The 26,235-nt window shown below is 39.1% G+C and overlaps 1 protein-coding gene across 2 annotated transcripts in view; it reads right to left on the bottom strand.

Annotated features, from left to right (window-relative positions):
• Positions 1 to 26,235, bottom strand: part of SYNE2 (spectrin repeat containing, nuclear envelope 2) — a 396,555-nt gene that overhangs the window by 321,248 nt on the left and 49,072 nt on the right. For both annotated transcript variants that reach the window (XM_011961973.1, XM_011961974.1), the window contains exon 2: positions 15,505 to 15,634. In XM_011961973.1, coding sequence (XP_011817363.1) covers positions 15,505 to 15,583 — 79 coding nt within the window. In that variant the 5' untranslated portion in view covers positions 15,584 to 15,634. The remainder of the gene's footprint in view (positions 1 to 15,504; positions 15,635 to 26,235) is intronic.

Here is a 26,235-nt window from a genome sequence, read left to right as displayed (position 1 = left end):
AATAAACTACTTACCAATAGATTTAATAAAAGAAGTACAAGACTTATTCAATGAAAACTACAAAACGTTGTTGACAGAAATTTAAAGATCTAAGTAAATAAAAAGATAGCCTATATTCATGGACTAGAATACTTAATATTGTTAAGATGGCAATACTTTCCAACTTGATCTACAAACTCAATGCAATTCCTATCAAATCTTAGCTGCCATTTTTTTTTTCAGAACTGGACAAGCTAATACTAAAATTCATATGGAAATGCAAGTGACCCTGGAATAGCTAAAGCAATGTTGAAAAGAATTAAGTTGGAAGACACACAATTCCCAATTTCAAAATTTACTAAAAGCTACAGTAATCAAGATAGTGCAGTACTGGCACACGGGTAGATCTATATAATAGAAGAATGGAACAGCACTGAAAATCTAAAAGTAAACTCTTCCACTTAAGGGCAATTGATTTCTGACAAGCATGCCAAGAAAAGTCAGTAGGAAAAGAATACTCTTTGACCAGGTGCAGTGTCTGATGCCTGTAATCCCAACATTTGGAAGGCTGAGGTGGGTGGATTGCTTGAGCCCAGAAGTTCAAGACCATTCTGGACAACATCGTGAAACCCTGTCTCTACAAAAATAAAAATAAAAACAAAAAATTAACCAGGTGTGGTGGCACACGCCTGTAGTCCTGGCTACTCAGGAAGCTGAAGTGAGAGGACTGCTTGACCCCAGGAGGCAGAGATTGCAGTGAGCTGAAATCGCACCTCTGCACTGCAGCCTGGGTGACAAAAAGAGACGCTGTCTCAAAAAAAAAAAAAAGTTCTAAAATCCAATGTGATGACTGCCCAACTCTGTGAATATATAAAAACTACTAAATCATACACTTTAAATGGGTGAATTGCATGGTATGTGAATTTGATGTCAAATTATATCTTAATAAAGCTTAATAAAATATTAGCTAATATCTATAAGATTATTTGATCAACTTCTGCCTCCTCATTAGGTTATGGGCTCCAACAGTACATGACACATGTCTGATTTTCTCCTCATTTTGCCTGCAGCACCTACCCCAGAGCTTTCATACTACAGGAATTTAGAAAATGTTTGTTGAATGAACGATTAAATGGCTACGGAAGGAGGGAGCAGGACTTTGTTGTTATTTTTCCTCAATCAACGTAGAGATTTAAGTACTTAAGTTTATTGGGAAAATATGTGACATAAGATCAGTGATTTCTACTTTGAGCCTCAGCATGTGGAGTCCAGCAACCTCGTGTTGCCACATGAGCAAACCACACCCTTGTGTAAACACCTGAGATTCTTATACTGAGGCTTTTGTTTCCAGCCTCACTGGAATATAGCTCCTGGCTCTCTGAGTAAGCAAATCTTGTATTTCTAGCACATGACAATGAGCCCACAATACTGATAAAAGTCTAGAAGCTAAGTGCTATTTGTCTCTCCTCCTCACACTCTTCTGATTCATCTGAGTTGCTCAATAAATATCTATGGAATGAAGAAATAAAGAAATGGCTACATTTATTTTAACACATATTTGTTACTCCTTGCTACCTTTTATCTACCACATAAAATTGAATGCTTTCTTTTGAAAATCGAGATATGTGAGCCTGAACACTTTCTACTGGGGCAGCAGTCCAAGCACCTCTGACTTCTGAGTGCAAAAGAACCAGACTGCACTAAACAGAGCTGTGCTGTGATTATAAATCCAGGGTTCTTACATTTTGGAATGCCAGCAAATTACTCAGGGTTATTGTTTAAGTGCAGGTTTCTGGATCCCAACTCCCAGAGATTCTGATTCAGGGCTTCACATATCTCACTTTGTGAAATACTTGTCTGAATAGATTGGATGATTTACATGTGTGACTTATTCTTGAAACAAGAGGGAATAAGAAGGGCCTGGCAAAAAACAGCAATGAAATTATAAACTCTGAGATATTAATATAACGTATCTCAAAATAAATATTATAACACATGAGTATTTTTTATAGAGATGGGGTCTTGCCATGTTGCCCAGGCTAGTCTCAAACTCCTGAGCTCAAGCTATCCTCCCACAGTGCTAGGATTATACGTGTGAGCCACTGTACCTAGCCCTAACACATGGCTACCTTAAGAAACACCTGGCGGGGCTCAAATGGCTTGCTGAAGCAAGTCAGGCCCAGGAATAAGTGGAATGTCACAGGTAAGGAACTATGACACTATTTCATTAAGGGCTACCAATGAGTAGTAGTCAGGTAGGCATTTTATAAATGAGAAAACTTCCTCCCAGAAGATGGAGGATACTTTATTTGCTCATTCAAGAAAACATCTAAGCTGGGTCTGGTGGCTTGTGCCTGTAATCTCAGCACTTTGGGAGGCTGAGGTGGGAGGATCACCTGAGCCCAGGAGTTCGAGACCAGCCTAAGCAACCAGGTAAGACCCTGTCTCTAAGACAAATACAAAAAATTAGCCAGGCATGGTGGCACACACCTATAGTCCCAACTACTCAAGATACTGAGGTAGGAGAAGCACCTGAGCCTGGGAGGTCAAAGCTGCAGTGAGCCGTGGTCATGCCACTGTACTCCAGCCTGGGTGACAAAGTGAGACCCTGTCTCAAAAAATAAAACAAAACATCTATTGAAAACCTACTATGTCTTCGATAATATGCTCTGGATCTCACATCTGGTGGAGGAGAAATTCAAATCCAGATGTGTCTGGATTCAAAATCTGTGTTCTTTTCATTATAGTTCAAAATCAGCTGAAATGCCAAATCCATGGCTACTACCCTATCTCTCGCCTCCCCTTCAAATCCAAACTTCTTGAAAGAGTTGTCTACTCTGGCTATTTTCACTTCCTTATCTACCACTCATGTCTCAACGCATTATAAACTGGGCTGTCCCAAACACTACTTAATTCTCACCTAGGCCACTTACATATTTCCATTGTTGAACCTAATGGATACTTCTCGGTACTTATAGGATATCTTAAAACTTCTGACAGTTCCTACCCTCTCCTTTTTGAAATACCCTCCTTCTCTGGGGTCCATGATACCACATTCACTTGGGGTTTCTTCCTACTTCTCTGGACATCCTTTCTCAATCTCTGTTATGGGCTTGTGTTGCTTTTTCTGTCAATGTGATATTCTGCCTAGACCCTTCTCTTTTTCTAGATATTTTCATCTGCTCCAAAGGAATAAATTGCCATTTACAAACTAAGGACTCCCAAGGATTCACCTTCAGCCCAGGTGTCATCTCTCCTATATATCCCATTGTTGTCTGGGTATTTCTACATGGTTATTCCATAGACATCTCAAACTCGATATTTCCAGAACTGAGTCATCATCTCTAACCAACTCCCTTTCCAACCAAAGTTGTTCTCCTATACTTTTTTTTTTTTTCAGTAAATGGTTCTATCATCTACTGATTTGCCCAAGAATAAACCTATCATTTTTTTCTATTTATTTATTTTTGAGACAGAGTCTCACTCTGTCCCCCAGGCTGGCGTGCAATGGCGCAATCTCGGCTCACTGCAGCTTCCACCTCCCAGGTTCAAGCGATTCTCCTGTCTCGGCCTCCAGAGTAGCTGAGATTACAGGCGCATGCCAACACGCCCAGCTAATTTTTGTATTTTTTAGTAGAGACAGGGTTTCGCCATGTTGGCCAGGCTGGTCTCGAACTCCTGGCCTCAAGTGATCCACCCGCCTCTGCCTCCCAAAGTGCTGGAATTACAGGCATGAGCCACCATGCCTAGCCAAAACCTATCATCTGTGATACATCCTTCCCTCTCCTTCTCCAATACCCAGTCAATCAAAAAGCCCTGATACCTATTAGATGATATCTCTTGAAATCTATTTCTCTCCATCTCCACGGCCACCTCTACATCAGGACACCATTCTCTCTTGGGTGGACCACCCTAACAGACTTAAGCTGGTCTTTCTGCCTCCACCCTCACTCCCTTAAAGACTATATGCCACACTGCAGCCTGGGGGAATTTCTAAAACCAGTTCTGTGACTGTTCACAATTCCTCCACTGCTTCTCCTTGGTCTTAGGAAAAATTCTAAACCCCTATATATTTATATGACCCCTCATCTCTTCACATTCTCCTTCAAATTTTAATTCTCCTTTAAATCCTCAGTCTCACTGAACATTCATTTCCTTGAATGTACCACATCCAGCTCATCTTCTGGCCTCTCCTGCCCACAGCATCTTCTCATCTGCACACTGCTCATGTGCTAACATCTTTTAGGTAAAAGCTTAGGAATCATTTTCTCTGGGGAGCCTTCCTCGGGTCTGGGTTAAGTACTCCTACGCCATACTTCCATAGTACCAAGTCTGGCCTCGTTTGGAGCACACACTCCTTGATACTGTGATAGTCTACATGCTTGTGTGTATCTCTGTAACCAGAGGATACATTTAAGAAGAGGATGTGCCATGTACTACCCCGTACTGACCTATACCTAAGAAAAGCGTAACAAGAAATGAAATAGTACCTCTTACCTTAAAAAAAAAAATCGTACCTTTTATCATGTGCCTGATATCCCTGTTTTACAGCAAAGTTTCTTGAAAGTACAAATTAAGTGACTCTCTCCACTTCCTCGTTCTCCTATTCTCTCCTCAATGCAGAGTCAGGTTTCCATTTCCACCACTTGACAGTGGCTACCCTTGTCAGAGCCATCACAACAAATCCTATGAGCCCAATCCAGTGGGCTCCTCTCTGTACTGACCTTACTTGACTGCTGTGTGGCATTCAATATGCTTTACCATACCACCTTCTTGAAACACGTTCATCTAGGTGTTTCCATGCCATCACGTTCACCTGCTTTTCCTTCCTTATCACTGGCTACTCCTTCTCAGTGTCCTTTCCTTGTTCCTCCTCTTCCACTTGACCTCTAAACACAGGAAGACCCAAAGGTCTGCTCTTACTACGCACTCCATAGGTGATCTCATTCGGTCCACCACCAGGTCAGGCCACCCCTTGCCCACCACAATCCAGCCACAATAGGCTTCTTCGGCTCCATGAATTCACCAACCTTGCTTCTATTCTAGAGCTTTTCTTTGTCCTGCTGCCTCAGATTGGACCTGCTTTCATGCTGCTCTTTGTAAGCAGTTCCTTGTTATTCAATGGCTCCTAAACTGTCCTTCTCAGAGAGGCCTTCTCTGATCTAAAGAAGTCACCCAAGCTCTATGATATAAACTCACTTAAATCTTCTGCACGGCCTTTATCATGCGCTGATGTACTTCTTGATTATAATCTAGTCTAGCTTAAATATAAGCACCATGGGCACATGAAGCTTATTGAAGTTATTCCCTTCAGTATTCTCTTACCCAAAATAATGCCTGATACAAGGTATGGTCACAGGAAACATTTGCTGCATGAATGAATCAGCGAGCAGTTTTACCTATGCTTATAAAAATTAGAATCATGTGATGAAGTGGGAAATGTGAATTCACCTGGACTCTTGAAACATTTTATTATGAAGACATCAAAACCCCCTGGAAGTTTGCCACAAAGCATTCAGATGGAGGCAGACAGAGATATACAGCAGACCTAGTTCCCACTATTAAAACTCTACTTAACTGAAGAAAAAGCAAATGATTCCAGTATTTTGGAAAGATCTTAAGTGTTTCTCAAATTTGAGAAGGGCTCTTTGTGTTCTACCTTTGCGCCAGGTGCCCTTTACCTTACAACACGACACCACTGATGAAATTGTGCAGTAAAGATGGAAAACATAACAGCACTGATGAAATCCTCTGTGCAGTAAAGATGGAAAAAACCAGTGCCTGACCAGTGAATGCTGCTCCTCCCAACAAGACAACAGCAAAAGCGTGCGGCTACTCTTTCTGCCTTTTCCCTCCTACGCTCGCCCAATATGCATCACCGCACAGACCCTCAATGACAGTAAATTATTCATCCAGCATCTGACGTCTCTCCTCCAAAGAGACACACATTCAGAACTTCAGACATTCCATCTCTGTTAAATCATTCATATCCTTTCATCTGCCACTTTTAAATGACTATAAAAATACCTGGTGGTAGTAAACTGTGGCTCTCATACATATTGAGACACAGAAATGCAGTTATCTTTTACCAAAATTCCCTGAATTATTTAGAAAAATGGGAGTTACTCCAGGAAACTGTAATCACCAATGTTGAAACTAGATAAGGGAAGTAATGTTTTGAAGAGGCACATTTAGAATGACCTCCAATTCAGAGTGTTAAATCATACACTAAATCTAGCAAATGGTTACAATTTAACATACTATATTAACTTCTTAGTTTTTCCATCTTAAAGGTAATGTTATTTTAAGTTTTGTTTTTCTAATGTACTACTTCAAGCTCTGAATAATTACACCCCCACCCAACATACATGGATACAGAAAAGCTCAGAAAATCTTGTATCTCATGGGGCTAATTAAAAAGGGTTTTTATTTCTATAAGGAATGAATGAAATCTTTGTTAACCCACTTTAACAAGACTCTAAATGACCCTGGATTTATCTTGCCCCAGTTTTCAAAATGTAACTGACCCAAAATAAAGTAAGCTTATCCCCAAATTCCTGGCAAAAACAGAATCAAAGTTCCCAGAAGCCAAAATTGTATATACAAGCTAAAAAAAAAATTAAAAAATAAAAATAAAACAATTCTGAAAAACACTATACAGTGCAAATACCACAAAAGCTCTTATTTTATTTTTCATTTAATTAGAATACTTTTAAGATTATAAAGCTTAAGGCCAGGTACGGTGACTCATGCCTGTAATCCCAGAACTTTGGGAGGCCAAAGCAGGCGTATCACCTGAGGTCGGGGTTCGAGACCAGCCTGGCCAACATGGAGAAACCCCGTCTCTACTAAAAACACAAAATTAGCCAGGTATGGTGGCGCATGCCTGTAATCCCAACTACTCAGGAGGCTGAGGCAGGAGAATCGCTTGAACCTGGGAGGCACAGGTTGCAGTGAGCCAAGATTGTGCCATTGCACTCCAGCCTGGGCAACAAAAGTGAAACTCTGTCTCAAAAAAAAAAAAAAAAGATTATAAAGCTTGATAATATCAAGGCAAACAACCTTCCAAGAAAACACAGCAAAAGACAATATCAGTTACTATGATAACAAGAACTTTCTAGAAGCTTTTGTTTTGTTATAGTAAAACATTGATAGCCAGTGAGGGACTATAGCTTGATTGCTTTCTCTGGTGTAACAAGCATCTAACCAGCCAAAGATAATTTGCTTTTATTTATCATAACTGAGTAATCTGAATTGGTTAGAGAAGCAAAAGTATTACCTGCGAATATATTTTCTCACTCTTCATTCATCATTAACCTCAAAATCCCACACTGGGGACTTTACTGAAAATGGGTAGAAATTCCACCCAGAAGCCTTTCTTTAAAAGTTAATTATTTATTTATTTTAAAGACAGGGTCTCACTGTGTCATCCAGCCTAGAGCACAGTGGTACGATCATAGCTTACTGCAGTCTCAACTGTCGGGCTCAAGCGATCCTCCCACCTCAGCCTCCCAAGTAGCTGGACGTATAGGTGAATGCCACCATGCCCAGCTAATTTTTTTTTATTTTTTGTGGAGCCAGAGGGGTCTCACTACGTTGCCCAGGCTGGTCTCAAACTCCTGGGCTCAAGCGGTAGTCCCATTTCAGCCTCCCAAAGTGCTGGGATTACAGGTAGGAGCCACTGTGCCAGCCCAGAAGCTTTTATTAATCCTGTTCCTCTTTCTAAGACTTCACATGGCTTCATTCACTCACAGTTATAAGGTAGAACAACATCTTCTCTCATAAACAGAATACTAAAGCACTATTGAGCCCCAAAACATCATAGACACACTTCACTGCCTGAAGCCTAAAGAAATCATGTTTCCATCCTCTCTGACAATTTTTTTTTTTTTTTTTTTTTTGAGGCGGAGTCTTGCTCTGTCGCCCGGACTGGAGTGCAGTGGCTGGATCTCTCAGCTCACTGCAAGCTCCGCCTCCTGGGTACGCCATTCTCCTGCCTCAGCCTCCCGAGTAGCTGGGACTACAGGCGCCTGCCACCTCGCCCGGCTAGTTTTTGTATTTTTAGTAGAGACGGGGTTTCACCGTGATAGTCAGGATGGTCTCGATCTCCTGACCTCGTGATCCGCCCGTCTCGGCCTCCCAAAGTGCTGGGATTACAGGCTTGAGCCACCACGCCCGGCGACAATTTTCATGAACACTCAAAAGTTCTTCTAATTTGGGGTACTTTATAGAACTTTTTTAAATATATAAAATGGCCACTCAGTCACTCATAATAAAATTGTTTATTGAAAACCTAAAATATTCAGAAACTTGATTGGCAGTAACAATTCAGGAATATCAAATGCACCTAAAATATACTTCGAGGAACTCTGAAGGATTATTGCAGCAAGTAATATCCAAAGATGAGAGGAAATGCAAGGATAAGAACAGTAAGAAGACAACAATCTCCAGGGAAGTTCTGACCAAACTGTTTCATTTTTACAGTGGGAGGAATTTATAACTCACATTGCAAATAATGCTATATACAGTATGTTTTTTATTCTTCACCTCCCTAAAAATAAAACATAGAAAAATATTCCAGACAACATTTTTGGTCATATTTTGGTTGAATCTGTACAACGGATACCACAATTAGAAACATAACCCTTTAAAGTTAAAGACGTCAACTCATCTCCTAAGAATGATTATATTTGCATCCCAGGCTATTTTTTCACTTCCACACGACATCAACAAGCAAATGCACATCTAGACTACATGCCTCTTGAAGGTGCCCAATTTCTTTGTACTCCGAACACCTATACCACTGTGCATGATTGGGGTTCAGCATTTACTGAGTAAATGAATAAAATTAAACATTGCATCTCCATTACGATGTTTGTAACCTAACCCACTAAGCTTGGATAATTTTTAATGCTTCTAAAAATAGTACAGAAATTGAAAGCCTCCCTTCAGATGGATACTCAGTAAATAATAAATAAATTTAAACGGAGTAATAACCTAAGTACAGGGACTCACGTTTCACTACTGAACCCTACCAAGTAAGGATACCTACCGAGAAGACACAGAGGGTTTTTTAATCTTTTAAAATATGTCATCTAGACAATAACAGCATTAAATAAAACATACGAGCCTTGTTTGAAATGACACAGTAACTGAGCTGAATGTTTTTATACAGGTTCATGCAGATGGTTAAGCATTCACCAGCATCTTGGCAGGACTCCTGCCAAGTTAACTCCTGTGTGGTGGTAAAGGTAATAGAATCCACACTCATTCCTAGTTCAGTGTCTAATTAATGACAATATTCTGTATCTGGATGCTGTTTTTTTAAAGCATTGGCCTATGTTGTTTTTGAAAGCCAAGTAATTTGCTCCTATTACAGAAATTCATTATGTACTTTATGACCAAGTTATATTTACCTGTTTAAAAAGAAATAACTTAAATCTAAAATATATAAAGTATCCAAAACAGTTCAAAATTGCCTACAGTTGCTATTTAAAATTTCTCAAGATGAGTCTGCCTACACAGTCAATGTCCCTTGTTACTATGACTTTCAAATAGATCCTCCACCTGAATCACGCTTTTAATCTTTCTATAACTGAGAAGTTCTCAAGAGTTTCTTTGTAAAGCACCTTTTATCTGCAAAAATTTATTTTAAGCACATTGATATAAATAATATTTAATGGCCTTCATATTTGATACTATCATGCCTCATAAAAAAAAAAACACTAAATAGGCGGCTCAAGCCAGTAATCCTAGCACTTGGGAAGGCCAAGGTGGGAGGATCTATGGAGCCCAGGAGTTTGAGACAAGCCTGGGCAACATGGCAAAACCCCATCTCTACTAAAAATGCAAAAAATAGCTTGGCATGGTGGCGCATGCCTGTAATCCCAGCTACTCAGGTGGCTAAAACACAAGAACTGCTTGAACCCAGGAGGCGGAGGCTGCAGTGGGCCGAGATCGTGCCACTGCACTCCAGCCTGGGCAACTGAGCAAGACTTTCTGTTTCAAAACAAAACAAAACAAAACACACTAAATAAAGTTAGTAATTTGGGCATTATATACGCTACTATTATCCCAAGCAGCTCAACTTCAAAACCGTGGAGCCTATCTACCTTATCCATAATTACCACTGCAAATTCCTAGTGAGTCTTCCACCTTAAAGATTTTCTTACCTGTTCCGTACTTTCACGCTCACTGCTATAACTCAGGCCCAGGCAAACAGTACCCAACACCCAGATATTTGCTAATACTTCCTAATAGGTTTCTCCAACTACATGTCTACCCTTTTCCAGCCTTCCTGTACCTCAAAGCCAGATTAATCCCCTCAGGCACAACCCTGACATGTGACCATGTAACTGTCACTCTTAAGACCCAATAGGTAGGCACTGCCTAAAAGCAAAAACCCCAAACCATTGGGTTTCAATTCAACTCCATGAAGGATCTTAATCTCAGAAATACTTTGGAAGGGATTCCTACTTTGGCCTCAAATTACACTGAATTGCAAAGAAAATCCCATCTAACTTTAAAGCCCTGTGATACTTATCCAACATTACCCCTACTGCTTTCATAAACATATCTATCCAATACTTCAAAACAGTTCCCTGGGCATACCTTTCCCACCCAAAGGGCTGAGCACAGATGTTGTTTCTGACAAAGTATGCAGTTATTATTTTCTTAGGATCAAAGAAAAGGAAGCACCTATTACTTGGCCAAGGAAGAAATCCAAATGGAAAGATTTAAAGGAATTCTACAATGGGCATCTTGGTAAAGCAAATAATTTTTAAAGACAGCCATTTATGGCCAGGCACAGTGGCTCACGCCTGTAATCCCAGCACTCTGGGAGGCCAAGGTGGGAGGATAGCTCGAGGCCAGGAGTTCAAGACCAGCCTGGGCAAAATAGCAAGGCTTCCCCCATATACATTTTTAAATTTTAAAAATTAAAAATTAAATTAAATTTTAAAATGTTTAAACAGCCATTTATTATCATTTTAATAGCCTGAATTTCCATATCTTAAAATCATTTAAAATATGCACTGCTGGCCAAGTGTGGTGGCTCATGCCTGTAATCCCAGCACTTTGGGAGGTCAAGGCAGGCAAATCATTTGAGGTCAGCAGTTCGAGACCAACCTGGCCAACATGGTCTCTACTAAAAATACAAAAATTAGCCATGCATGGTGGCGGGCACCCGTAATCCCAGCCACTCAGGAGGCTGAGGCAGGAGAATCACTTGAACCCAGGAGGCAGAGGTTACAGTGAACCGAGGTCACACCACTGCACTCCAGCCTGGGTGAAAGAGCAAGTTTCTGTCTCAGAAAAAAAGAAAAAAAGAAAAAACTATACATATAAATATATACGAATAAATAAAATGTGTACTGCCCAGAGTAATACATAATGCACTAAACTAAAATGAATTCCATTTTTATAAAACCCACTCAAATGCATAAATACCATTCCTTTCTCTTCCTAACCATTCAAACAGTCCAACACCATCCTCTTTACTACATGCAGAAAACATAAATATCTACCTATAAAGAGTATCCTCAGGGCCAGGTATGGTGGCTTACACCTGCAATCCCAGCACTTTGGGAGGCTGAGGTAGCAGGATCACTTGAGTCCAGGAGTTCAAAACCAGCCTGGGTATCGTAGCAAGACCCCCATCTCTACAAAAAATAAAATAGTTAGACAGGCGCAGTGATGTGCACCTGTAGTACCAGCTACTTGGGAGGCTGAGGTGGGAAGATCACTTGAGCCCAGGAGTTTGAGAGTGCAGTGAGCCGTGTTCATGCCACTGCACTCCAGCCTGGGTGACATAGCAAGACCCTCGCTCAAAAAAAAGAGGGAAGGTACCCTCAAATTGGCTTTACAAAGATATTTTCTCAAAGATCACACAAAAAATCAATGAAAAGAAAGATGAAGTCACTTGTTCATCGTCCTGCTCTATGAATTTCGGCAAAGCACAGCCTGATTTTCAGGGCTGATTCCTTTTAGGCCCTGTACATATGGGCTATCTGCTTTCATAACATATGAATGATGAATCACTACATTTCAATTCAGACATTTTAATCTTTTCTTGCATGTGTTATTCTGAGTTAGGGTGTTGCCACAATTGTCTCACCTTAGATTAAGTTTTTGCTAAAATAAAGCAGACTGTATAAGTTAATTAGGCCATTCTACTGTCTCTATCTGCCTCTAAGAAAAGGTTCTGAAACAAAAAATAAAAATAAAAACTTTCTTATGAGCAGTGATCCTGAGCCTCTTATATTACATGAAATCTCTTTTCTCGTATTACTCCAGGGATCATTAAGCACATGTGAATTTTGTGAAATACGAGTCTGCTTGCTGTGTGACAGCCTTTGGTTCAGTAGTACTTCTTGCAGATAATATTGTCCATCAACTTTTTTTCTCAAATAGCGAATAATCCTGCTATGAAAGCAAAGGTGCCTTCAGAAATATACACAAGTGTCTGCCTTCTTTTCTTCCTTCCTCCCTCCTTTCCTTTTTTCCTTCAACAACTTAGGCTGAAAGAATCATGACAAATTCACTGATAACAATATTGAACTTAACTTTGGGAAATCTATTCATTTTGCCATAAAGCCTTCATCTTATAGGCATGGGAACTTCTTGGTTGATATCTCTTGAGGGTACCTGGCTAATGTGAACAGACTGCCCACCGTCACCTTGACATTATAGTATTGGCTTTCCACCAGTCCCCCTAGACAGCAATGTGTCCAGCTCCACAATTCCTCTAAATACATCATGAAAGGAAATCATTCAGACTGACCAGTGCATGTATATCACATTTACATTGCAAAACAGTCCATACTACTCTCCAATTGGAAAGCAGATTGTATAACTACTATAATTCAAAACATGCTATAAGAAACCACTCATTTCTCAGTAATTTGCTAATTATTTTGAGCTACTTATGAGCCTGAGATCACTAATGTTACTTAAAGATGCCCATCCATATTCTGGATGTGAAAACTTGCTATGGGTTGAACAGGGTAAGGCTAAGATTTAATGAATTTTCCAAGGAAAGTTGTTAAGGAAACTCCCTCTTTCAAACTGTTCTTTGAAGTGTATCAAAGAGGGTATGGAACAATACAAAGAAAACTGTCCTAGTCAAAACCCAGCTCCGCTGCTCACTAGCTGTGGGACTCTGGGCAAGTAATTCATTCTTTCTGAGCCCAGCTTCTTTCTCAATTGTCAAAGATTTTTCTTAAATCTACTTCATAATGTGGTTGTGAGGATCAAATGAGATAATGTATGCAAAAGTGCTACATAAGTTATAGCATGCTACATAAAAGTCAAAATGTCCACTCTGTTGTGGGGAAGAAAATATTACTTGATATGTATAATAATTATAATACTACAAGTGCTCAAAAAGATACTACAGGAGAACAGAGGAGGGAGCACATTATCTCAGCCTAAGAGAGAACGGGGCTCACAGAGGAAACTGATTCTAATTGACCTGGGGAGGGATAAAGGATATATGAAGGATGCGTGGGAGGATGATTTCTGCTGCTGGAGGAGGGGCCGGGGGAGCTACAAGGGAAACAATCTGAATGAAAGCACATAGGCTGGCAGACCAGGGAGAGTATGGCCCCTTAAGGAACCGTGGGGCTGGAGCACAGAGTGCTTATGGGGCATGGTGGGAGATAAGAGCAGAGAGAAAGGCAAGCACTGGACCAGCAAAAGCCTGAACCATGCCAAGAAGTCTGGACTTCATCCCACACGTGATAGGGAGCCACTGAACAGAAATGTTAAAACAAAACAAACAAATGAAAAAGCAGGAAAAAAACCAGACGTCTGGTTTACAATTTTTTCCTATATATCATGAAGTTTCTACTCCAGCCATGTGCTCTTGGACAAGAAATAACTTTGAGACTAAGATTTGGGCCATAAATATAGAAAAAGAAAGTACGCGTACATATTGAGTCCCTAGTCTGTGTGAGGCACTGTGCTATTTGTCTCCCTCACTGTTCATCTTCAAAATGCAGCTGCAATGTGGGAACTCTCATTCACATTTTACAAATGAGGAAACTGAGACTCAAAAGATGAAGTCTCTCCTCCAAGTTCAAAGAACTAGTGACTGGCAGAGCCAACATTAGAAATTTGATTTATCTATTTTATTGCAGCCAAAACATCACATGCAACCAAAACATCACAGAAAAACAAGAATTTTTTTCCAGCTAAATGAAAGCTTGATTCCAACCACATCTGAATATTCAGACACTATTTTTTAAGTCCTTACTGAAAATTTTAAAAATTCTTACAAGTATAACCTCTCAACAATTTAAATGTTTCTTACTCTATATAAATTATACAATAATTACTTTGAAAAGGCTGATACATACAGATACTGTCTATTCTAACAGCTATTGATTTCCATCTCAGCTCAAAATACAGAAGCAAATCATTCAAAACAGATTTTTTTTTTTTTTGCCAAATCACTCAATATGGCACCAAAACAGATCTTTAATTTAAAGGAAAATATCAGGAAAAAAGTAATTTTGGCATCTTTACCATAAATGACTTAGAATCTATGACTTTAAGTAACATTCTAAAAATGCTGCATAATACTGCCCATAATCTTAAAATTACTTTAAAATACATAGTTGCATAAATATTTTCAAAGACCTGCTATAGCCTTATTTCTTTTATATTAGCTAACTTTACTCAACTCCAAAATTTGCTTCATCAACAAAGGTAGAAGGTCTAGTGGCTAGTGAATTTTCAAAGTACAACACAAATATTGCCAAACTCCACAAGAAGCACTTTTTTTAAAATGACAGCCCTTATATACATGCACACATGATTCACATGATTGAAAGGTCACTCATTTATAATATTACCTCTCTTCCTATCAGGACAAAATAAGGATGTGCATTCATTCATTCATTCATTTGAGACGGAGTTTCGCTCTTGTTGCCCAGACTGGAGCGCAATGGTGCAATCTCAGCTCACTGCAACCTCCGCCTCCCAGGTTCAAGCAATTCTCCTGCTTTAGTCTCCCAAGTAGCTGGGATTACAGGCATGTGCCACACACCTGGCTAATTTTGTATTTTTAGTAGAGACAGAGTTTCCCCATGTTGGTCAGGCTGGTCTCAAACTCCTGACCTTGGGTGATCCACCTGCCTTGGCTTCCCAAAGTGCTGGGATTACAGGCATGAGCCACTGTGCCCGGCAAGGATGTGCATTTAAAAGAAGCTACACAAAAAGATACGAAGTAAGTACAAACAATGCCAAGCAAACTACAGTTTACTATTTAATTTTCACTGCAAATAAAATACATACACTCAGTAAGAAACTGGAGATAGCAAACTCCTTCCAGGTATTCCTTACTTTCCCAGAGAGCTTAGACAGAAATAAAGACATTTAAATATACTAAAAGGTTTCTACAGTTGGAAAAATACAGATATATTTATCTCCATAAGAGAGACAGAAATCAGTATGATTCGCAACTAGATAAAAATAAGGTTTCCACAGTTTCTGCAGGTGTTACCCCCACCCAATCTTAATTACCTTGCAATGAAATATGGAGATCGTCGATGCCCCAGGAAATCTGTTCATCTTCAGCGGGAAGCTCAGGACTAGATGCCATTCTTTGAGTCAATGGAGATTATATCATGTCCATCTCAACTGAAGAAGTGAACTGAAAGTGAAATGGATAAATGTTCATTAATAACTCTGCAGCTCTGTTCCTAGTAAACATGCATTGCCAGAAAATAGCAGCAACCAAAAACTGTCCTCCAAAACAAGTATGGCTTTCTAGTGTGTGTTTCCGTGGTTCATGAAAAACAAAGTAACTACGCCTTCTTTTTGACTCATAATCAAGATTTTGCCCTATGACCTATTCATGCCATTTGGAGCTGCTTTCAGAACTCCAGAAGAACTAGCATTGTGGATTCTATACCAGTGGTGGAAAGGAAAGCCAGGCAATTCGATGTAATAACTTGTCTAGAGGAAGGAAAGTTGACACAAACTGGTATCTTAGGCGTTAGTGTTACGTGATTGTTAACCTTCAACTTCAAGGATTTTCTTTAAAACTTTTTTTTTTAACTTAGTTCCTTTCCTGCCCCAGTTATGTTGCCATTTACTGGAAACAATAAGAGCTGAGCCTACATAGCTTGAAAAGTGAAACTAAAAATCTAATATATCAAAAAGAATATTTTAATGAGTTCTAATATATTGAATTATTTTCCCAAGGGCTTATTTTTCCACCTACACATTTCTTCCCCTCGCCCCACCTTGATTCTTAAAGAACTCCTCCAGTGAGAGCAGTTTTTACTCCATACCTCTTTAAATGCATTGCTTCATGTATTTATTTACTACTATTAGTTTCTGTAGGATGAGTATAAAACACTGACTTCTCCCATATGGATGATTAAATAATAAAACAAACCTAACCAAGCATATAAAAATATAAAGTAGATTGGGGGTATACATAGGGATGGATAACTACAGCTTTGTGATCAAGCAAGCATTGCAAAATATTAATGTTAGAATCTATGTGTTGACCATATAGGTATTCACTTTTAAATCTCTTTAACTTTGCTGTATACTAGAAATTTTACATAATAAAATGCTGGGGTGGGAGGGAACTAAAAGATAAATATGAGGCCAACAGCTAGATACAATCCATCATATTAAATATTAAACAGAACACTTCAAAAAATACAAAGAATAAAAATCATTAAACAGTCCCTCCTAGTTCAAAAATCTTTCAATCCTGCCTGCCCCCTCTGTTTATCATCCACATCCCTTTTTTATCTCTTGCATGGATCACTGTTGTTAAAGATTTCAGCTACCAAATCAACTTGACTAATTAATGATTAATTTCTTTATCCTCTGAATTAAGATGAATCACAACCAGCCTGAGGTAAAAGAGTTGCTATGTGGAATTGAGAGATTCTAACCAAAAGGAAAGGCTGTTTATTAGTTCACCATGAGCCCTGGCAGCCTGATGAGTGATAAAGATACAAACATCCTCAGCTTTGTAATGTACTGAGGACCTCCACCACCCCTTCCCATACTCTGGGGTTCCTGAACCCAAAGTGGAGACAAAGCACTTCTTCATTTTGGTACCCTAAGAATTGAATTCTAGAATGAATTTTCTAAGGGCACACACTATTCCATGTCATCGCTATTTAAAAAAAAAAAAAAAAAAGGATAATAGAAATAGTAGAAACCATTTATACAGTACTTACTGTATACAGGCACTGTTTTAAGCACTTTGTATATACAACCTCATTTAATCTTTATAAAAATGGTAAGAGTTAGGAACTATAGTTATCTCCACATTTGAAAAGACAAAGCTTAGATGCACCACAATTGTCTAAGGACACACAGGTAATAAATGATGGAGCCAAGACTTGAATCCAGGTGGTTTGGGCTTCAGAGTTCATGCTCTAAACCAGCACATGATGGTGCCTCCTAAGGTGAGCAAGTTTGCCATATGTCATTTATTTTTGTTTTCATTCATTTGCACAACAAATAATCATATAGGCTGGATGCTGCTCTCAAGAGATTCAATCCTCTGAGAATGATAAATGAACACAATATGAAGCAAAATCCTCTAATAAACAAGTACAGAAGGTACTCTGAGAGCAAAGGAGACGGCATGCCCCGTCACTTGAAGCTGGAGATGGATGCGACTGTCAGGAGTTGCAGTGGACTGAATTCTCACATCCCCCAAAGTTCATATGTTGAAATCTAATCCCCAATATCATGGTATTAGAAGGTAGGGCCTTTTGGAGGTGATCCTCATTAAGGGGATTAGTGCCCTTATACAAAGAGGCCCAGCCCGGGCACAGTGGCTCATGCCTGTAATCCCAGCACTTTGGGAGGCCGAGGTGGGCAGATCATGAGGTCAGGAGTTCGAGACCAGCCTGACCAACATGATGAAACCCCGTCTCTACTAAAAATAGAAAAATTAGCTGGGCGTGGTGACGCGCGCCTATAATCCCAGCTACTCAGGAGGCTGAGGCAGGAGAATCGCTTGAACCAGGGAGGCAGAGTCTGCAGTGAGCCAAGATCGCACCACTGCACTCCAGCCTGATTGACAGAGTAAGACTCTGTCTCAAAAAATAAAATGAAATAAAATAAAATAAAATAAAAATAAATAAAAGAGGCCCAAGAGAGACCCCTTACCTCTTCTACCATGTGAGGATAGACTGAGAGAATAGCCATCTATGAGGACACAGGTCCTCATCAGACATTGAATCTTCCGGACTTGATCTTGGATTAGATTTCTGTCATTTACAAACTACCCATTTTATGGTATTTTGTTATAGCAACTCAAACAACCTAAGACAAGAGTGTACTTTTTATAAAATAGCATTTCATACCAAATAGTCCTATTAGCATTAGCATTATTTGGACAGTACCTTGAATTTGGTAAGAATGTCTCTGAGAAGATCCAAATCAGTATAATCAGAAATGACAAAGATGATATTACAGTTGATCCCTCAGAAATACAAAAGATTCTCAGTGAATACTACAAATAATTCTATGCACACAATTTAGAAAATCTAGAGGAAATGGATAAATTCCTGGAAACACAATTTCCCAAGATTGAATTGGGAAGAGGTTGAAATCTTGAGTAGACCAATATCAAACTCTGAAGTTGAATCAATAATAATTTTTTTAAAAACCTACCAACCAAAAAAAGCTCTGGACCAGATGGATTCACAGCTGAATTCTACCAGAAGTGTAAAGAAGAACTGGTACAAATCCTACTGAAACTATTCCAAAAAATCAAGGAGGAGGGACTCCTCCCTAACTCATACTATGAAGCCAGCATCAGCCTAATACCAAAATTTGGCAAAGACACAACTAAAAAAGAAAACTTCAGGCCAATATCCCTGATGAACATAGAAGCAAAAATTCTCAACAAAATACTAGCAAACTGAATCCAGCAGCACATAAAAAAGTTAATTCATCACGATCAAGTAGGCTTTATTCCTGGGATGCAAGGTTGGTTCTAACATATGCAAATCAATAAATGTGATTCACCACATAAACAGAATTAAAAGCAAAAACCTTATGTCATCTCAATAGACACAGAAAAGCTTTTTATATAATCCAACATTTCCCTTTATGATTAAAAAAAATCCTCAGCAGATGAGGCATTGAAGGAACATACCTCAAAATAATAAGAGCCATCTATGAAAAAACCCACAGCCAACATCATACTCAATGGGCAAAAGCTGGAACAATTCTCCTTGAGACTCAGAACAAGACAAGGATGACCACTCTCACCACTCCTATTCAACATAGCACTGGGAGCCCTAGCCAGAGCAATCAGGCAAGAGAAAGAAATAAAAGGCATCCAAATAGGAAAAAAAGAGGTCAAACTATCTCTTTTTGCTGATGATATGATTCTATACCTAGAAAGCCCTAAAGACTCTGTCAAAAGGCTACTAGAACTGATACGTGATTTTAGCAGGGTTTCAGGATATGAAATCAACGTACAAAAATCAGTAACATTTCTATACACCAGTTAACATCCAGGCTAAGAGTCAAGAACATAATCCCATTTACAATAGCCACAAAGAAAATGAAATATCTAGGAACACAGCTAACCAAGGAGGTGAAAGATCTCAAGGAGAGTTATAAAACAGTGCTGAAAGAAATCAGAAATGACACAAATAAAGGGAAAAACTTTCCATGCCCATGGAGTAGAAGCATCAGTATCACTGAAATGAGCATACTATCAAAGCAATTTACAAATTCAATGCCATTCCTATCAAACTATGAACATTCTTCACAGAATTAGAAAAAACAACTCTAAAATTCATATAAAACCAAAAAAGAGCCCAAATAGTCAAAGCAATCCTAAGCAAAAAGAACAAGGCCAGAGACATCACACTACCCAATTTCAAAATATACTCTATGGCTACAGTAACCAAAACAGTATGGTACTGATACAAAAACAGACACAAAGACCAATGGAACAAAATAGAAAACTCGGAAATAAAGCTGCACATTTCCAACCATCTGATAGTAACAAGACTGACAAAAGTAAGCAATGGGGAAATGAGTCCCTATTCAATAAATAGTGCTGGGATAACTGTCTAGCCATATGCTGAAGAACAAAACTGAACCCTTCCTTATCTCTCACCATAAACAAAAATTAACTCAACATAGACTAAAGATTTAAATGTAAGACCTCAAACTATAAAAATCCTGGAAGAAAATCTAGGAAATACCCTTCTCATCATAAGCATTGACAAAGAATTTTTGGCTAAGTCTCCAAAAGCAAAAGCAACAAAAAACAAAAATTGACAAATGAGACCTAATTAAAGAGTTTCTGCACAGCAAAATAAACTATCAACAAAGTAAACAACCTACAGAACGGAAGAAAACATTTGCAAACTATGTACTGACAAAAGCCTAATATTAAGAATCTATAAGGATCTTAAAGAAATCAACAAGCAAGTCAACCCCATTAAAAAATGGGCAAAAGACATGAATAGACACTTCTCAAAAGAAGACTTACAAGAGGCCAACTAACATGAAAAAATGCTTATCATCACTAATTATCAGAGAAATGCAAATCAAAAACCACCAAGACATACCATCTCACACCAGTCAGAATGGCTACTACTAAAAGTCAAAAAACGACAGATGCTGGTGAGGTTGCAGAGAAAAGAGAATGCTTATAAACTGTCAGTAGGAAAGTAAATTAGTTCAGCCACTGTGGAAAGCAGTTTGCAGATGTCTCAAAGAACATAAAACAGAGCTAACATTCAACCCAGCAATCCTATTACTACATATATACTCAAAGGAAAATAGATCTTTCTACCAAAAAGACACATGCACTCGTAAGTTTACTGCCACATGACTCACAATAACAAAGACATGGAATCAGCCTAGGTTCCCATCAACAGTGGATTCAATAAAGAAAATGTAGTGCATACACAACAATGGAATACTAAAAGTCATTAAAAAGACTAAAATCATAGCCTTTGCAGCAACATGGATGGAGCTGGAGGCCATAATCCTAAGCGAATAAACACAGGAACAGAAAGCCAAATAATATATGTTTTCACTTAAAAGTGGGAGCTAAACATTGAGAACACATAGACATAAACATGGGAACAAAAGACACTACAGACTTCTAGAGGGGTGAAGGGAAGGAGGGGGGCATGGGTTGGAAAACTACTTATTGGGTCCTGTGCTCACCACCTGGTTACAATACACCCATGTTACAAACCTGCACATGTGCCCTCTGTATCTAAAACAGAAGTTGAAATTTTAAAAAATATATAGAATGTCTCGAAATTAAAAAAGAAAAAAGAATGGCCATTTAATTGAACATTAATCAAATATAAGGTATCAGATATAGGAGAAAGAAACATTTTTTGTATTTATATTAAAAATCAAAATAGAACAATAAAGACAATTTGGTAACTGGAGAATCAAGAAGTATTCCTGTCCTCAACTGGCATGTGGAATTCACTGTATTGTATATTAAAGATGTAGGAAAAGACCATGCCTACAGTCCTAGCTACCCAGGAGTCTGAGGTGGGAGGATTGTTCAAACCCAGAAGTTCAAGGCAACCCTGGGCAACATAGAGAGACTACCTCTAAAAACTAAATAAATAAAAATAAATAAATAATAAAGGTGTCAGAAAAAAAATCAGATAACATAGTACCCTCCAAAAACCAGTCTAGACCTTCAAATAGCTGGATGTCTAAGAAGTTTCTGTTTTTAATCATGAAAATTTATTAGCAAACAAGGCAAAAGATATATTCATAATTTTTTTTACCCCCTGGACAATTTCTTAGAGCTTCTAGAAATGTCTATCAAAAGCAAAACCAAACTTTGAAGACTGAATCAACTGGAAGTGTTAGATTATTGACCCAAATACTGTCGTAGTACAATTATTTGTCAAAACATGCTACAGAGGCCATGAGGATATAATTGAAGAGACTTACTGATGACATTTCCAACACAATTGTTTTTGGTGAGAAACTGCTGACATTTCTAGGGAGGAATTTACCTATCAAATAGGACTCACGAGAAACTGGAACACAGTAGAAAAGAAAAGCTTCAAGGGACTTCTCAGGATTTGAATTCAGAAGCTAGAAAGGCTTTGAAAAAAGAAGGCAGAAGAAAGAGTGAAAGGCCAGGTGCAGTGGCTCATATCTGTAATCCCAGCACTTAGGAAGCCAGAGGCAAGAGGACTGCTTGAGACCAGGACTTCGAAACCAGCCTTGGTCTCAACAAAAAAATCAAAAAAATTAGCTGGGCATGGTGGCACACACCTGTAGTCATAGCTACTCCAGAGGCTGGGGTTCCCACCTCACTCGAGGCCAGATCAAGGCTGCAGTGAGTTGTGTTCATACCGCTGCACTCCAGCCTGGCTGACAGAGCAAGACCTTGTCTCTAAAATAAAAAATAAAAATAAAAAAAAAATCAAGGAAAGAAAGAGGAGTGAGGGTTTGGCTAAACGGCTAGATACAGTCTCCCCGGTCTCTAGCAACTGAAATCTATCACTGTGTTTTGACTCCCTTGAAGAGAACACAGTGGCTGTGCCCAGGTAAATTCCAGCCCAGAAGAGCTTTCCTGGGTACTCCTTCCGGCCTTACTTTTTCTTTTCAAATAAAAGTTACTAAAATTATGTTACTAAGCTAGGGTTTAGTATTAAAATAAATAAAACTATTCTTCTTTTTTTTTTTTTTTTGAGATGGAGTCTTGTTCTGTCACCCAGGCTGAAGTGCAGTGGTGCAAACTCGACTCACTGCAACCTCTGCCTCCCGGGTTCCAGCAATTCTCGTGCCTCAGCCTTCCTAGTAGCTGGGATTACAGGCACACACCACCACACACAGCTAATTTTTGTATTTTTAGTAGAGATGGAGTTTTGCCATTTTGGCCAGGCAGGTCTTGAACTCCTGACCTCAGATAATCAGCCTGCCTCAGCCACCCAAAGTGCTGGGATTACAGGCATGAGCCACCATGCCTGACCTTAAATGAAACTATTCTTAAAAGTTAATAAAATCTTCAGAAACATAACGAAAGGTTAGGTGAAGAATGTAGTGGCATTAAAGCTTCTAAAATTAAGTGAAATAATGTGGAATCGTTTTTAAAATATATGTAAATTAATATACAAGCTTTTACCAATGGCACAAGCTATTTGGGGGTTTTGCTTTTGTTTTGTTTATTGTTACTGAAGACAAGTTTTCATTCTGTCACCCAGGCTGGAGTACAGTGGTGCTATTATGGCTCACTGAAACCTCAACTTCCCCAGGCTTAAGCCGTCCTCCCACCTCATCCTCCCAAGTAGCTAGAACTACAGGCACATGCTACCACAATCGGCTAATTTTTAAATTTTCTGTAGCGGCAGGGTCTCACTATATTCCCCATGCTGTTCTCAAACTCCTGACCCTGAAGCCATCCTCCTGCCTCAGCCTCCCAAAGTGCTGGGACTAAAGGTGTCAGCAATTGCAGCTGGCTGATATAAACTATTTTGAAATGACTGTGGTTTGCTTATGCAATAATCCTGTGGTGTCGACTAAAACCTCAAAACACTAGTGAGTTTCCCTTTTTTAAAGAAATCTTGGCATTTACTCTGGTTTTTTGAACTAAAAGATGAAATTTTAATAGAGAGCATCTCAAATGAAAGGGATTATGGGTGGTGTTTATTTTCTTTTTATCTGCATTTTAAAATTTTTAAATGACGGATGCTTATTTCTACTGAAATAAGAATAACAATTTGGCTTTTATTTTAATGAAATGACAGCAAAATGAGAATAAGGTATTATTAGTTCAGGTTCAGTTCTTCATTCCATATGCAATAGAACCTGTACATCTATGTCTTCACACGGAGAAAAATATTCTCTTGACAAAAATGAAATATTTTTTAAATTCTCTGAGTGTGTCAGAAATTTCTAAAAAATACTCCCAAAGTCTTTTTGGTAGCTCGTGGCTTTCCATTTTCTCATTAGTAGACAGTTTGTTAACAAGCCTTGCCAGTCTAACTGAAAGTCTAACTGAAAAACCACTTTGCCAATGTTAAGGAAGAAGCATCTGTCCTGTCTTTAAAGGTTGACCAGAAGGTGTATCATAGCAGATGTAGCATTCACGTATTTCTTTAACAGAGTGATTTTAAAGCCAGCATTTTCCCTGAGGTGTCTCTCCTGTTCTTTTTCCATTCTTCAGGTGTACTATGTTATTTATAGTTCACCTAGGAATTTGGAAGGATCTTCTCCTTTATCAGTTACATTGTAGAGCTATTCCTAGCAATTGACAGTCCGCTTACAAGCTCACAGCAGAAAGTTGGTGAAACACTGCAATAAATTTGTTCATCTTTTTCCCATTAACTTTTCCCCCTTATTATTTATCCTGTGGTCATCATTTGACTAGAAATAAATTGACCTGGTACATATTCCCAGGTCAGGTGATTTGTAAAGTCCACTCTATTCCCTCCTCCCGGGCACTTTATTCTTCTAATGACACCACACAAATGCCAGAACAATCAATCCTAAGATAGGGTTTGGCTGTGTCCTCACCCAAATCTCATCTTAAATTGTAACTCCCACAATTCCCACGTGTCATGGGAGGAACCTGGTGGGAGGTGATTGAATTATGGGGGCAGGTCTTTCCTGCACTGTTCTCATGATAGTGAATGAGTCTCATGAGATCTGATGGTTACTGTTAGGGGGAGTTTTCCTGCACAAGCTCTCTTTTCGCCTGCCGCCATCCATGTAAGTCGTGACTTGCTCTTCCTTGCCTTCCATCATGATGGTGAGGACTCCCCAGCCATGTGGAAATGTGTAAGTCCATTAAATCTCTTTTTCTTCCCAGTCTCAAGTATGTCTTTATCAGCAGCGTGAAAACGAACTAATACACCTATCTATGTACTACACTTTTGGAAAACAAAAATGCAGCAATTCTCAAATCATGATGCCAACGGGCTTGCAATCGCACAACAAAGCAGTGTCACCAACCAATACCAACTGTGGCAAGAAACCACCCACTTAACCCGTGATCAGAACATCCTGAGGAAATGTAGCCACTTCCCTAAAAGAGCCTTCCGCTGGCCTTGACCCAGTCCCCGATGCTCTGAACTTCAGTATCCACTGCTGTGGAATGGGAATAATATTTCTCTTATAAGGTGGTTGTTGGAATTCAAGGAAAACACTCATGAAACTAAAAATGACAATTAACATTTATTAAATACTTAGTATAAGAAATGTACTACACAGTATATAAACTGTATTTATTATAATCTGTGAAATACATTTATAGGGATTATCCTGTTTCTTAATCAGCAGTAAAAACTAAAAGCTAGTCACAATACTAAAACAAAGAGTGAAAAAGCTTAGTAAGGCACAGTGGCTCACGCCTGTAATCCCAGCACTTTGGGAGGTCAAGACAGGAGGATCACTTGAGACCAGATGTTCTAGACCAGCCTAGGCAACATGGTAAAACCCCATCTTTACAAAAAATACAAAAATTAGCTAGGCATGGTGATGTGCGCCTGTAGTCTCAGCTACTTGGGAGGCTAAGGCAGGAGGATCACCTGAGCCCAGGAGGTCAAGGCTGCAATAAGCCATGATTACGCAACTGCACTCCAGCCCAGATAACATAGCAAGACCCTGTCTCAAAAAAACCAACAAACAGGCCCAGGGACAGTGGCTCATGCCTGTAATCCCATTTTGGGAGCCCAAGGCGGGTGGATCACCTGGAGGTCAGGAGTTCAAGACTAGCCTGACCAAGAAGGTGAAACCCTGTCTCTACTAAAAATACAAAAATTAGCCGGGTGTGGTAGCAGGCGCCTGTAATCCCAGCTATGTGGGAGGCTGAGGCATGAGAATCACTTGAAACCAGGAGGCAGAGGTTGCAGTGAGCTGAGATCATGACACTGCACTCCACTTTACACACATGGAGCAAGACTCCATCTCAAAAAAAGCTTAAGGATGAAAACTTCCAAAGCTAAAAAACCTGACATTTACAAATGTGAAATCAACACAGATTCAGAAAATTCTCCACAAATGCTGTCTGATTCCACTTACATAAGGTACCTACAGTCGTCAAAATTTAGAGACAGAAAGTAGAATGGTGCTGCCAGGGGGAATGGAGAGTTAACTATTTTAATTAACTTTTAATTGTTTAATGAATAAACAGTTTCAGTTTCACAAAATGAAGAGTTCTGGAGATGGATGGTGGTGATGGTTACACAACAATGTGAATCCACCAGCAGGAATTAATACCACTTAAAAATGATTAGGATGATAAACTTTATG

The sequence above is a fragment of the Colobus angolensis genome, unplaced genomic scaffold (assembly GCF_000951035.1).
Source record: "Colobus angolensis palliatus isolate OR3802 unplaced genomic scaffold, Cang.pa_1.0 Scaffold57, whole genome shotgun sequence".
Classification (NCBI taxonomy): domain Eukaryota; kingdom Metazoa; phylum Chordata; class Mammalia; order Primates; family Cercopithecidae; genus Colobus; species Colobus angolensis.
Note: the sequence above shows the minus strand (reverse complement) of the source record. Positions and strands in the feature narration are given on the sequence as shown.